This window comes from Hirundo rustica, chromosome 19 (assembly GCF_015227805.2).
Source record: "Hirundo rustica isolate bHirRus1 chromosome 19, bHirRus1.pri.v3, whole genome shotgun sequence".
NCBI classification, from domain to species: Eukaryota; Metazoa; Chordata; class Aves; order Passeriformes; family Hirundinidae; genus Hirundo; species Hirundo rustica.
In genome coordinates this window covers 2,987,606-3,001,527 of record NC_053468.1, presented here as the reverse complement: position 1 = coordinate 3,001,527, position 13,922 = coordinate 2,987,606, and the positions used below count along the sequence as shown (strand labels likewise).

Below are 13,922 nucleotides of genomic sequence, written 5' to 3'. Positions count from 1 at the left end.
GGGAGAAAGAGGAATAAATTTAAAGCGACAGGAACAAAAAGCTTTACCAGCGGAGCTGGGCTCATATTTCTTTTGATGACTTTTCAGTATGTGTGCTATTCCTTTCTCTGCAGCTACTGGATGGGGTTTTTTTTTTTTTCTTTTTGGGGGGTGAAACACACCCACATGCACACACACACACACACACACACACACAAAAGGGCTATTTTTACTGTTCATGCTTTAAAGGTTTGGTTGTAAAGTATTGCTTTTGGAATGAGGACCGAGAAAATGAAAAAGCTACTGTTTCATTGTTTGGTGCAATAATTCAGCTCAGCAGTCCCTTCCCACTTTCTGGCCATTCCCACTCTGCGGGGATGGTGTGTTGGGTGAGGATTGCTCTGAAGAGAAGGAAATGTGTGAATCCATCAGGGAGAAAGGCACAGAATGGTTCGTTTGGATGTGAGCGGTACCATGGGGAGTAGAAGAGCAGGTGACAGGGCTTGAGGGGATGGCTGGAGCAGTGTCTGGGGACGTTTAGGTTGGATTTGAGGACAAGGTTTTCCCCAGAGGGTGCTGGGGCACTGAGCAGGCTCCCCAGGGAATGGTCACAGCCCCGAGGCTGCTCCAGGAATGTTTGCACAACACTCTCAGACACAAGGGGGAGGATTGCTGGGTGTCTGTGCAGGACCAGGGGTTGAAGTTGATGCTCCTTGTGTGTCCCCTCCAACTCAGGATGTTCTGTGACTCTGTGAGAACCTGTGGAGCAGGTGATGAGAGAGGTATCCCTCTCATCACCTGGGGGCTTGGTTTGTTCGGTTTAAATAAAGACAGCTTTAGTGGGACACGTGTAGACTCAGACACTGTGGTTTTGCAAAGAATTTGGCCTCTCTCTCCCGCTAAGTCACTTAGGCTGCACATTGTTTGGATGGAACTGAGTCAGCTGAGTTGCAGGGGGCAAAGTAGCCATATTAAATGAAATTAAAACCAGGGATAAAAACCTTTATATGCAAAATCCAGAGCTTGGGAAAACAAGTTTGAGGACAAACAGCCCATCAAAGGAAAAAGCTCATCTTCCATATGTGCCCAGTTTCCTCTCCTGATTTCCTATGAGTTTTCCTCCTGTCTCATCTCCAGCATGAGGAGCAGATCTCCCAAGAGTTATTGGGAGGACATTGCAGAGTTCTGAGCGGCAGCAGAGCTCAGTGTGCTTTTCTGGATGCCTGTGTTCCTCAGTGAGACTCTGGTAGATACCACGAGGCCAGGCCAGAACAAATCACCTCTTTTTTGGTTTTTCCACTTGTCTTAGATCAGGAGTACCCTGTGTACTGCAAAGCAGCCTCAGAGAAAGTCAAGGGAGCCACACATCTGGCTCACAGGGGCTGCTCTCTTGCAGTTGTGCTGAGAATAAATGAAAACAAAATGGGAGGTTGAGTAACTCTTCTTGTTTTGTACTTTTGACATGCATTTGGAAGAGCTGGGCTTGGGCATCCTGGCTTGTACACCAGCGGTGTTTTCAGTGAGCTACACTGGTGTGGAGTGCTTTGGACTTTAAGACTTTTTACCTCTTCCATCTATCTGTCATCAGTCTCACCAGTATGAAAGTCTTGGCTGCCATACAGGAATCCAGACTTTGCAAGCTTGCAGATATTTTCTCAAACGCCTGTAATCAGGATTTATATGGGCACTTCATCCCAGCAAATTGGAAACTGTTAAATATTAGAGCAGCCTGGTGTGCTCCAAAGGCTTTTTTTAGTCCTAGTGGTCCCCATTTGTGTGGGTTAGTGGTCACAGTCTCTGCTCTGGTGCCAGAAGGGGCTGCTCTGGCTTTTCTTTGTGTCTTCTTGTGGAAGGGTTTTGCCCAATCACTTTAATGACGAAGAACTTGACCTTGGTGGTGAATCGCAGAGGCGGTCTCTAAATGATTCCTTAGAGATCCCCTGGCAGGAAGTTTGTACAGTTTCCCCTACCCATTGCTTGAATCTTAATGAATTAAACAGTCATTTTTGGTTGTGTTTTTTTATCCCCTGCGTGCAGATGCAGTGGCAGAACGTGGAACACGTCGGTGACCAGAGTCCTTATGTCACCTCAGTCATCCTCCACATCAAACAGAATGTCCCCATCATCCGTGACAACCTGGCCTCCACCAGGAAGTATTTCACTCAGTTCTGCATAAAATTTGCGAAGTAAGTTGCCAACGTTACGCAGTTTATTCGGGTCATCCCACAAAACAGCCTGATGGTCGCTGTGTGTTGTTTGCCAAGTGCAGAAAGTTTTGGGTTGGGCATCTTTAAAAGGCTTTGAATATCTCACTTTGGATATGACTCATGCTGTGGGGAGAACCTACTTTTCATCCATGGGGCTTCCAGGTAGTGAGAAATTAGCCTCAGAATGAGATTTACAATGAGCCTTGTAAGGAGGGCGTGTGTGAGGAGTGTATTCTGCCTTCACAATCTAAAAGCTGCTTTTCTGTGCAAAAAGAGCTCAGTCAGGAGAGGAAATTCACATTTAAATGTTGGGGAAGAGTATTTAAGTATCTTCCTGGCAAGTCACTTAAAGCTGAGCAGCATGGGAGAGAAGTGGCAGATGAGACTGAAATGCCCCTCGCTGCTGGCTTCAGGGTGGACATCCAAACTTTGATCTCCGTGTCCGAAACAAAAAATTCCGTTCTTTGGGAAGACACTTTGAGCTCTTCCCTGCTTGCCTGTGGCCAAGCTGAGCTCCACATGGCAATGCCCCAAGAAAAACCCCGGGGAGGGCTCTGCCAGTTGTAGCTGCTGCTTTTGGCGTCGCATGTGACCGTGCCGGTGGGCTTGTGAGCCGTGGCGTGCGTGTCATGTGTCGCTCCGAAATACCTTAACGTTTCATTCATCTCTGATAAGGTCATCACCCTGAAATAAGCGCTGTGGCCTGGCAGGGGCTGTGCGGGTCGGAGATTTGAGCTGCAGCTCCTGCCTCAGCAGGGTGGGATGCAGCAGCTATCCTGGGAGCTGGGAGTTTCTCCGGAGAGTTTCATCCCCCTCTCTGTCTCGGGGTACCCGTGAGTTTGCATTAAGGAGCAGTTGCTGATAAATCACGTCGTGATGTTGCCCGTAATCACTGTTTGAAACGCTGTCTCGGTGAGAATTTATTGTACGAAAACCTCCTGTGTGGTTACACTTGAATTTTACGTGATAAATAAAACCCCACATTTATTCAGCTGTTCACAGCACACTCTTAATACCTCAGCTTAGTTGCCTCCCTTTTAACTTTATTGCTAGGCACATACCAAGTAAACTCCAGATGAAACAGCTCTCAGATTTGAGTGAAGTTCCCATCTGAGGTCAGATTTGAGTGAAGTTCCCATCTGAGTGTCCTCATCCGTGAGCACAGAAGCCGCTGCTCTCCAAAATGTTTCTTTTTAGGACAACTGCAGCTCTGATCTGCAGCACATTAAAATTAGGACAAAGTCCTGAACTCACTGTGCCATGGATCAGATGGAGAAGGGTAAAATGGGTTCCTGAAGGTTGATTTTGCTGGATCTGTGCAACTTGATGCTGAGGAGAACCAGCCCGGTGGTAAGGGAGCACCGATCTCCTTAAAATGCCTTTTGCTGAGTGCAAATATTCGTATTTTCGAAACTCTGAATTCTTACGGAGTACGCTGGCTGGGCCAATACAAATACCTGGCCTTTTGTGTGCCCCACAATGCCGAAAATCCTTTTAACAGGCCTCGTGCTTCTCCACATGTTAATGCCTGTGTCTTTGTGAGCTGCCACTTCTCAGCTCTAATGGATTGTATAAAGCACGAGTGTTGAGTTACAGGACCACAGGGGAGAAGGCAGCTAAAGTCACTAAATTTAAAACAGCGGGATCCGAGCCAAGGCTGGGGAGAAGAAAAATGGCCATCAGAAATCGCATCGCTCCTCTAACCTAATTTGTCATTTTTGCTTTGTTTTGACCCCTGCGTGAGCGGCGCTCCCTGGGGACGGCGAGCGGGCAGGGTGGGGGGCTCGGCTCTCCCCGCACCTCAGCCTTTGAAATCAAACCCCACGGCAGCGAAGCCGTGGCTGCTGACGCTGGGCTGTGTTTGGGAAGTCTGTGACCTGACCTCAATGAGGAAGAGATTAGAACTGAGAGACAGGAAAAACAAACAGTTCTCCCCCTCGCCGGGGAAGCGGCTCCTCCGTGAGCCCAGCCCGGCGTGGTGGGTGCTGTGTCCTTCCAGGTGCTCCAGCTAAAATCTGAGAGGAGTTTTTGGTGGGGAGGTGGTGATTTGGAGGCTCTTGGAGGTTTCAGGGCCGAGCTGAGCCTGGGCAAGAGCCGATCACCAGCTCGGAGGACGGCGTAGAGCAAAACCCTCCTGGGCTGCAGTGACTCAGCGACACCAGAAGCTTTGGGGGATGTCCTGCAGTAGCTCAGGCTGTCAGACAGACAGACAGACAGACAGACAGACTGTGGTAGCATGCCTCACTCAGCAAGGCATTGTGCTTGGTGCATCATCGGTGCAGGGCATTAGGAAAAGGCAGGCTTTGGCAGAGCTCCTCCCGTTGGATGGGAGCCTCTCAGATGCTGTGGTTTCTGTGCTTTAGGTTCCTCATCCCTCTTGCACTGCTTTGTTATTACACTGGGGACTTAGCTGCTTCTAGGGAGGGTTTGCTGGGCTCGGTTTTATAGCCGAAGCTGTAAATGAGTTCTGGCATCCAATCTAGCAGCGATTGTGCAGGGAGTAAAGGCATTCAGAGCACAGAGCCTGGTGCAGCGCATTACCCCTGAACATGCACGTATCATTCACATCAGGATTGCCTGCTGTACTCTGAGAGCATCAGCTCCAGCCTAGGCAAGAGGCTTCAGTGCATTTTTCTGTTATGTGCAACTGCTCTTGATGGTCTCTGTTAAAAAAAAAAAAAGGAGAAGAAAAATTCCGGAGCAGCCCTTGGCTCCTACAGTTTGTCTTGTCTGTCCTGCTGGCGTTGGGAAGCTGTTTCCAATAAGGCAGCGTGAAATAAGAGGCATGTGGGGATGGAAGGTCACTTTACCCCTCTGCACTGATGGTGGGTGGCCATCCAAAGGGGCCTGGGAATTGTTCCGTGCACGACAGAATGCTGTCTATGGGAGATGGCGTGGTTATATGGAAAAGAGGATAAAAACCAACATGGGAGGGGGTCCTTGGGCTGCCACCCTGCAGAAGGAGAGGCTCACCCTGTTTCTCCTACACCAGATGAGCTTTAGCTGCATCCCTGACCTTGCAGAGGGAGGGACAACTGGATCTACCTCCACCATCAAAGGCACAATTAATTTCTTGCACCGCTCTGCCAGCAGTGAGCTGCTGCATCCAGAGTTGCTGCCAATTTGTCATTTTCTAGGATCACCTAAGCCCCAGCTGTGCTCATCACTCTCTAATTGCCCTCTGGGAATTAGTTATAGGCCTGAAAAATGGACTTTTAAAACAGATAGGTTAAATCTCCGTAGTGCAAGAAGAGACAGGGCTCCTTTTCCTCCTCCTCTTTCTGCTTTGTTGCCAAGGTTGTTTCTCTGGTGGCCAAATTCAAAGCTGCTTGGGGCAGCCCAGTAGCTGGTTCTCAACAGCAGTTTGAAATTGTTCTCCTTGACACCTCTCCAGGATAAAGTGATTCACTGAGAGAGGTAGTGACTGTGTCTGAGGGAAGGGAAGGAGCCTTTGCCTCCTGTGAGGGCTCTTCCTCGAGCCATTCCTTGGGGTTTGCTCAGCAGCTTGGCACGCTCCGTGCCTGAGCTACGCTTTTGTCACTCTTCCATGAGAAAGGATGAGAAATGAATGTCCTGGCTTGGAAAGCAGGTGGCAGGACAAACAAGATGCTGTCCGTGCTCCTCGCTTTGTGGGGAGGAAACAAAAAGCTTAACAGATGCAAGGAGGAAACCACGCTGAATTTAGATCATCATCATGAAACAGCCTCAGACCGACTGATACTCTCTTAGCACAGAGCCATTAAAATCGAAGAGCTGCCACCAGGTCATGGACAAGTCCTGGGAATGTGAGCCCTGCAGGCACTCAGCCAAAGGAGGACACGTGAAAGCAGCAGAGTACATTAAAAACAAGGCAGCAAGAGGAAGCTTTGTTCGAGTGGTGTGGTCCTGACAGAGTTTGCTGCTCCTGCAGCTCCTGAGCTTTCCTGGTGCTGCTCCCTGGGGGAGTGGTCGGGCAGGAGCTTGTCCTGCAGGTGCCCAGCCAGTGCTTTTGCTGGGAGGGAGCATCTGCTTCTCCACTGAGGAGTGAAACTGCTTCAAAGCCTCAAACCAAGAGGCAAAAAGCTCAAACCAAAGCTGATGCTCTGAAGTGGTGAATATTGGGCTTCCCTCCTCACCAAGCTCTCTCTGGCTGGGCAGTCATTTTTCTGAGTCTGGAGTCCATGAGGGTAAAATATGTTAATGGTGTTTTCCTTTTCGCAGAACTTTTTCTTGTCTTGATTGTGTTGGCCAGGAGCTTTCTGGAAGGATGCCTCTGTGTGAGTGTCCAGGGCCCAGCAGACCTCCAGCCTTGGCTGGACCTCAAGTTCAGTGTGTAATATGCATGTTATGGAATTCATTGTGTGCAGGAAAATGTAGGTTCTGGATACAGTCAGGATGCATCCACTCATGAGCCGTGAGACTAATCCTGGTGTGTTGCTGTTTTTGTGATGCACAATAGTTTGTTTGCTGACCTTTTACTGTAATTCCTCATGTTTAGTTTATAGCAATTTATTTACCTAGAGCGTGTGTGCAGCTTCTCAATAAACTTTGAGATCAGGAGGGATTAAAGCAAAAGAACTGTGCCTAGAGGTTGGGATTTTATTTTTATTTAGTATATTTGACATGTCTGGAATCAGCTTGGGAAGCTGGCGCTCGGAGTGTGTTTGTGGAAGCCATCCTGGTTTGGTTCTGCGTGCTTTGTCACCACAGAAGACTGTCTGGCTGCAAATATTCTTATGTAATTGTGTCATTTTGTATCCTGCAGCTCCTTCATTCCCAAGTTCATTAACCATCTCTTCAAGTGCAAACCGATCAGCATGGTGGGTGCAGAACAGGTAAGAAGAAAAAAGTGCATTGGCTGTCGTATTTGATCGTTTTTGGGTTCACCCTGCCTTTGGGCTGGACCTTGCTGCTCTCTGAGGATGGGATTTGGAAGAGGCAGGATTTCATCTGTCCCTTGCACACAGAGCTCATTAGCCCTGAGGTCACAATAAAACCAAAAAAAAAAAAAAAAAAGCCAAAAAAAAAAAAAGGCAGAAACATCCCTGATGGGACTGCAGTGAACTTCAAATAGGTGCCTTCAAAGCTGCTTGGGTTTTAGGCATCAAAGATGGTTCTGAGCAGCATCTGCAAAACGAAACAGGAGCTTTACATCAAAACCATCCTCATGCTTAATGGACAGCAAAGGAGTAAAGCCTGGTGCCTGCTTGTCTTGTGTGATGAGCAATAACCTGAGAGTGATTAAAGGGGGTCTTTTTTAAATAAGCTTCTCAAGTGATTAACCAGCAGTTGGGCTTGTGTCTAATGTTAAAAGCTTTCAATATTCCTGTATGGGAATAACAGCCTCAGTTTGCTTCTTGAAAGCAGATGGGAAGGGTTTTATTAGCCTGATTCCCAGTGAATACCTCTCATTAGAAGTGGGACATACCTCCCTGGGGCTAGGGGTACAGAGGTCTCAGGAGCTGATCTCTCTCTCTGCAGCATGTAGAACTTAAAATCTTTTGAACCCCCTTGCATCTTTCCGTGCCACTTTCTCCTCCCTGGTGCAAGTGTTGCTGGGGAATACATTTTCCTGGCCTTTCTGGTTCTACACACAGCTTTTCTTGCTGTTTGCTGGTAATTATGGTTGCAGTATGAATACTGGAGTGACATTTATGGAGGTATTCAGTGTTCAGTGCAGGGTTGAGTCAACGCAGAAAACCTGACAGTGTGGGTGGCTGGGGGCAGGAGGAAGCGTGGTGTTGGTTCATTTGACCTCGGTATCTAAGTCATGGTGCAGCTCCAGGTAGTCAAGATTGTTTCACTTCACACTGTTGGGGGGAAGGACTGGCAACCTGTGCCTGATGTGCCAGATGTTGGGCTGCCATAAGTCATTTCCAGCCAGCAGAGCAGTGCTCTGTTCAAATCAGCCACGATGCTGATATGTAGCCATGTCTCCTGGAAGTGTCATTCCATGGGTCAGTCTCTCCTGCTCCTGCAGTCCATTTACCAAGGCTTCTTCCAGTGTGGGAAGTGTTAAACTTTCAAGGATGTTGGGTGGCAGCAGCTGATGGGTCTTGGTAGAAGGAGCCTGAGTAACAGAGTGTGGTTAACTCTTGCAGCTGCTGCTGGACACTCACTCTCTGAAGATGGTTCTCCTGGATCTGCCCTCCATTGGGTCCCAAGTGGTGAGGAAGGCTCCTGCCAGCTACACAAAGATAGTGGTGAAAGGCATGACTCGGGCTGAAATGATCCTGAAGGTAACTGAAGACTTTTGATAAGCTGCCAGCCAGACTGCTGGACTGGGAATCAGAGCGAGCGAATTCCAGGGGGCCCTTCCCTTTGAATGCAGCAATCTGCAATTGCACATGAACGTTTGTGAGCCTGGCCAGGGGCTCTGCCAGCTGCTCTGCAGAACTGGCTCACTCCCCTTGGGTTTGCCCCCACTCCCTTCTAATGCCACATTCGAGTTTTCACCCTCACTTTCCAAGGCAACCCAAGTTGCTCGAGTTCTGCTTGCTTAGGAGAGCTGGCTTCCCTCAGGAGGCTGTGAAAATCAGAGTTTGCATCCGTGAGTGTCTGCAGTGGGGCAAACCCCAGGGTTCAGGTTACTCCAGGCCTTTGTGCAGACTGGGTCACGCAGGGGAGCCAAGCCGTGCTTGAGTCACCTGTTTACTGTCTAGTGTAACAGCCAGTGCAAACATGTCTGGGTTACTGTATTCACCAGAGCCCTTTTTCATTTTCCAGACCTGCTGCCTGGAAAATGACCCAAAAGCAGTGTGTTGTCTTCGTAAAAAGCATCAAGCAAAGCCATCTGCCCTTCCCAGTTGGTGCTGGAGTGAGGGGTCAGGTTTGGTCCCAGGAGGAGCCGTGGGAGCTGCACAGTTGCACCCTCCTGGGTGATGGCGTTGTCCCCTGCTCGCCAGCAATGCTGGGAAGGCACTCCTGGGAGGGAATCAGTGGGACCTGGGGTCAGGCAGGACAGGCAGCTGCCAGGCACAGCCTCCTGTAAAGCACAGCCAGGGCAAGGGGGGTGAGGAGCCCGAGCTCCCCCTCCTCGCCTGCTGCGCAGCGCGGCTCTGCTCCCGTGCCCAGGGCAATGTCACGGCTGAGTTTGTGCTCCGGGTCCAGGCATCAGCTCTCCAGCTCCCTGCTCTGGGGAGTAAGGTGGCCGAGCTGTTAGCGAATTGTAGTCTAAATTTTCTTAGAAATGACCTGAATAAAAATGCCCTGGTTTGTGCTAACGGGAGCAGGGAAGATTGGTGCCCGTACGGAGCAGGTCTTTCCTTGGAGCTCATGTGTGAATCAGAAGAGCAATGGAGTTAAAACAGCCACAGGCTGTCGGCACTGGGAGCCACAGTGTGCGTTCCCAGGCTTCTTCTGGGGCTGGAAATGCAGGCTGACAGACTTTGGGCCCATGGGCAGCACGGACAGATCCATTGAGCTGAGCCCCACCAAGCGCAGATGGGAGAGGGGAGGAGGGCGCCGGGCCGTGCACACCCCGCAGAGCTCTTCCCCTTCTCCTCTGGCTACGCTGGCTGAAGCTCCAGCTTTTCATCTTGGCAGAAGATTTTTACAAGGGCTGTAAATTAAGGATTTATAAGTGTATACATGGCTGTGATGTTTCAGTGGTCTGAAGTGCGGGGAAAGAAAGAAATGTCTTGGTGACAGAATACAGTGTGGGGTGAGCTGGGTCAATGCAAACATATGGAAATGTTTTTGGAGACAGGGAAGAGTCTGGTCTGGTGCTGTTCCTGCCCATTTACACACACACAGACACACACTTCCCCAGAAAGATGGTTTGGCTGCCCAGCATTATCAAAAGATGTGTTCTCTGTGGAGCTTGCTGCTTATGTAAGAAAAGCACGTCGGTGAGGGATCATCTTACCAGCTTTGAGGCTGTTTTGATTTTTTTCCTGTTTTTTACAATTGCTCCTGGGCAGATGTTGGTGGGGGGTTCCCATCCTTCATCCCAGCCTCTCCAGAGGAGCGTCCAAGAGGAGCTGCAGCCCAAGGACAGAGTGGCTGCGTGTGGCACTGCTCACCCACTGTCAGAACTGCAGAGCAGAGGGCTCTGGCACGCTGGGGGCCGAGGGAGTGGCCACAGAGTGCTGTCACATTCCCCTGTGACACGCTGTGTGCCCTGCCTCCAGGCAGGAGGCAGCAAGAGGGACACGCAGCCAAAGTGAGGGGCTGGACTGTGTCCAGGCTGCCTGATCTCTGGGGACTTTGTGGGTGTCACCACCACTGCCAGCGCTGTCCCCTGAGCGACTCCCCAGCTTGTCTTCCCCGTGCAGCGTGATCAGATCTTGAGCTTTAACAATACCCCGGTGCCTGCCAGCCCACAAAGTCCTGCTGCTCTTTGAAACATGAAGCAGAGCCCATGAGCACTACTGTGTGCTGAACGAGACCCAGCTCCCTCCCTGCTCCTTACTCTGCTGCTCTTCACTCACCTTTGCCTCCTTCTTGTTCCTTGAGCATTTTATTTTAGGAGCCAGTGCTGCTGTCGCTCCTGTGCCAGAGCTGACTGAGCACTGCCTTTGACTCCTGTGATTTGTGTGACCTCTTGTTCCTTGCCTTGGCAGGTGGTGATGGCTCCACATGAGCCCCCAGTTGTGTTTGTGGACAATTACATCAAGCTGCTCGCTGACTGCAGCACCGACACATTCCAGAAGATCCTCGACATGAAGGTTAGAACCTGTCCAGGGCTTCTGCTCATCCTCCAGTGCTGCTTTGGGATTGTTGGGAGACTTTATTTCAGCATGAATTCTGAGGGGCTTGGGGGTGGGAGAAGCACTGTAGTGAGACAGGTTTATCTTTACCCCGAAAGCAGCGTTGCTACTGAAGGAGAAGTTTCCCGTTCATTTCACATTTTCATAGCTGCCCTGCTCCTGGGGCTGAGCTCTGAGCATCCAGAGGTCTTGGTGGGTGAACGGGAGGTGGAGGTTTGAAACGGACTCTGCTGCAGCTGCTCCCAGAGCCGTGACTGCCGTGCTTTGCTCCCTCAGGGCCTGAAGAGGAGCGAGCAGAGCAGCATGTTGGACCTTTTCCGCCTGCGCCTCCCCGCTCCTCCTCCCGGCGGGGACAGCGCCGGCTCCCTCTCGCTGAGCGCTCCCACGCCCGAGCAGGAATCCTCTCGGATACGCAAACTGGAGAAACTCATCAAGAAGAGACTCTGAGGGAGCAGAGGGAAACTCCGGGGCTGGCGGCAGCGGAGCTCGTCAGGCTCGTGATTTACGGCGCGCTGCTGAAACACCCGTGTGCTGTCGCTCCCAATCCCCGTGATCCCTTAACCATCGTGTCCTGCGACCTTTTCAGACCGAGGAAGGATCTGAGCAAGGTGTTTGCCCTTAGCTTAGCAGGAGTGAAACCCAGGAGGACGTTGCCAGGTCCACGTGATGGAGGAAATAGAGGCGTCTGGAAGCCAGCAGCTACAGAAACAATTTAGGTGGATTCGGAGACTGTCTGGCTGTGATACTCTTGGTGTGGCAGCTTTTACCCTGGCTGAGCTCCTGCTGCAGCACTGAGGGGTTTGCCTCAGTTCTGTGTTACTGCTCACTCCCTGCTGCAGAGCTGTTCCTCTGATTCATTATTTATTGTGGGGTTGTGGGGGGAACCGACCCCAAACCGTCACCACCACCAACCCCCGGACCCTTTAACAGCTGGGATCTGGAATCTGCAGCTCCGCTGAATCACTGAGATGCCCAGGAGGGAACCCCGAGGCAGACTTCTCCCCTGCTCCCAGGACAGGCATGCATAAAGCACCGTGAAACAGCAAGGCAAATCCTTTTCAGAACAGGAGGAAAGGGCTGAATTAATGCCTTCTGCACCTTGGCAAAGCTCCTGCCAACCAGCTGGCAGCCTTGGCTGCTGTTAGAGCTTAAAGGCCAAGCAGGACATGTGTGGAGCCCTCTCCAGCTGCTTTGGCATTTCCCTGGCGTGTGCTGGGCTCACCCGCTGTCCCCAGTGGGAGTTCCCATCCTTCCTGGCCAGCATCTCTCCCTCTCTCCACAAAGAGCCCTTCATGGAGCGAGTGTCAGACTGCTCCAGCCCCTCATTCTCACTCCAGCTGGCGTGTCCCGAGCAGGGATGTGTCACCTTGGCACCTCTGCTGCCCTGCAAGGAGAGGTGCTGGAAATGTTGGCTCTGTCAGGGAGCCAGGGCCACTTGCTGGCACGGGAGGCTTTCAGCAGGCCCTCTCCTCCTCCTGCTCCTCTGAGCTTCAGCTTGCAGCAGTGCAGAGGGCAGGAGAGCCAGCAGTGAAGTATTTTGGATAGCCCAGGCCCCTCTTCCCGTGGCCCAGCTCCCGGCTCCCAGCCGCAGAGCCAGCGTGGGGCAGGGTTGGGATCAGTGGATGCTTCCCCAAGGAGTCTCCATGCAGGGAGGCTTCACCTTGTCCTTAGCACTGCTGGATTTCTTCCCAAACTCCTCTGTGCCCTTTCTGGGAGACTCTGAAGGCATCTGCCCAACCCTGAGTGAATGCCACGTGAGGGTAGGGCAGGTCAACCAGTCGTGCCTGTGTTATTTAACTCAAGCTTCACTTGCATGTGCAGGGAAAGAAATCCTGTACCAGTGTGGCAGGTGAAGAACAACCATGCTGTCAGAGGCCTTCCTGGGAGGGTTGTGCTCCCCTCCAGAGCAAGTTTGGGCCTCAGGACTGTATTTATTTAGGGGCTATAATCACAGGGATTGTAAAAATCACTGCTGCATGTCAGGGAGGGGGGAGATCAGACTCCAGGAACGTGAGCTCCATCCACCCAAACCTTCACTGGGCTGGGGAGTGAAGAGCAGCAGTCACACCTGTGGGGGAGGGACAGCAGTTTCTCATCACTCCAGTTTTACAAATCTGCTGTTGCCTCATTTACTTCTTCTCCTGATTCCCTGTTAGGTGACAGAAGGAACGGTTGAAAGCGCCTTGGGGCTCTGAGCAGCCGTTCCCCAAGGACAGATCATGTCAAGGTGAGTGTGCAGGATGGCTCAGGAGTTACCACACTGCAGAGCTGCAGAGGAGGGAACATGGGTTTGCAGAGATTCGTTATTCCCTTGAGGGGATGAATAATTTATTTTAGATGAATTTTTTTCTTTGCTTTGTCTAAGGCTAAGTCTCTCACTGAATTATGAATAGCTGAAGACGGTGTTGAAGTTATCATTGTGCGTCTTACCCAAAGGCTTCCCCCATTTCATTCTCTGCATTTCATTCTGTAGATAAGAGGAAATAAAAGGAGAAATGAATTTTTAGTTTCAGCCTTTGAAGAATGCTACGGGGCTGGGTGTTTTTTGGAGTTCCGCTTTCAGAGAGCAAATCCAGTTTTCTACTTCTGCTGTAAGAGTTCTGTGCCCCTGGCTCTTGGGTGTTTATTAGATTTGGCAGGTCTCTATTTGTGCATTAGCTCTTTGGAGTTTACGGCTTTGGGGAGTAAAGGATGATTATGTGTTTTCTGTACAAAATGCCACTTTTTATGGTTTCAGGCCGGGGTGTAATTCTGGCTGTACGTGGGGTGTGACACTAAAATGAATTAAATGCTTACTGATGCTCGTTGCTGGGTGTTTTCCGTACGCCTGCAAATCCCAGTGGCCGGGATGGACCTCACCCAAAATGTGCTGGGCCCAGCACTCCCTGCTGTGCAGCTGCTCCTGCAGCTCCTCTCTGCCTTTCCCACCTTCTCTGGCAGCACCCGCATTCCCAGCAGCTCCCCGCACCGCGTGGGTGGCTCAACGCTCCCGACCTCCTGCCCCTAAATAATCACATCGTTTCTGCTGTCTGCCACCGCCGGAGCG

General features: G+C 51.0%; 1 protein-coding gene across 2 annotated transcripts in view; it reads left to right on the top strand.

The window, feature by feature from the left end:
* The window catches only part of VPS53 (VPS53 subunit of GARP complex), a 61,080-nt gene extending 47,400 nt beyond the window's left edge, over nt 1-13,680 (top strand). For both annotated transcript variants that reach the window (XM_040082374.2, XM_040082373.2), the window contains exons 18-22: nt 2,017-2,165; nt 6,931-7,000; nt 8,267-8,404; nt 10,730-10,834; nt 11,153-13,680. In XM_040082374.2, coding sequence (XP_039938308.1) covers nt 2,017-2,165; nt 6,931-7,000; nt 8,267-8,404; nt 10,730-10,834; nt 11,153-11,323 — 633 coding nt within the window. In that variant the 3' untranslated portion in view covers nt 11,324-13,680. The remainder of the gene's footprint in view (nt 1-2,016; nt 2,166-6,930; nt 7,001-8,266; nt 8,405-10,729; nt 10,835-11,152) is intronic.
* The last annotated feature ends 242 nt before the right edge of the window (nt 13,681-13,922 follow it).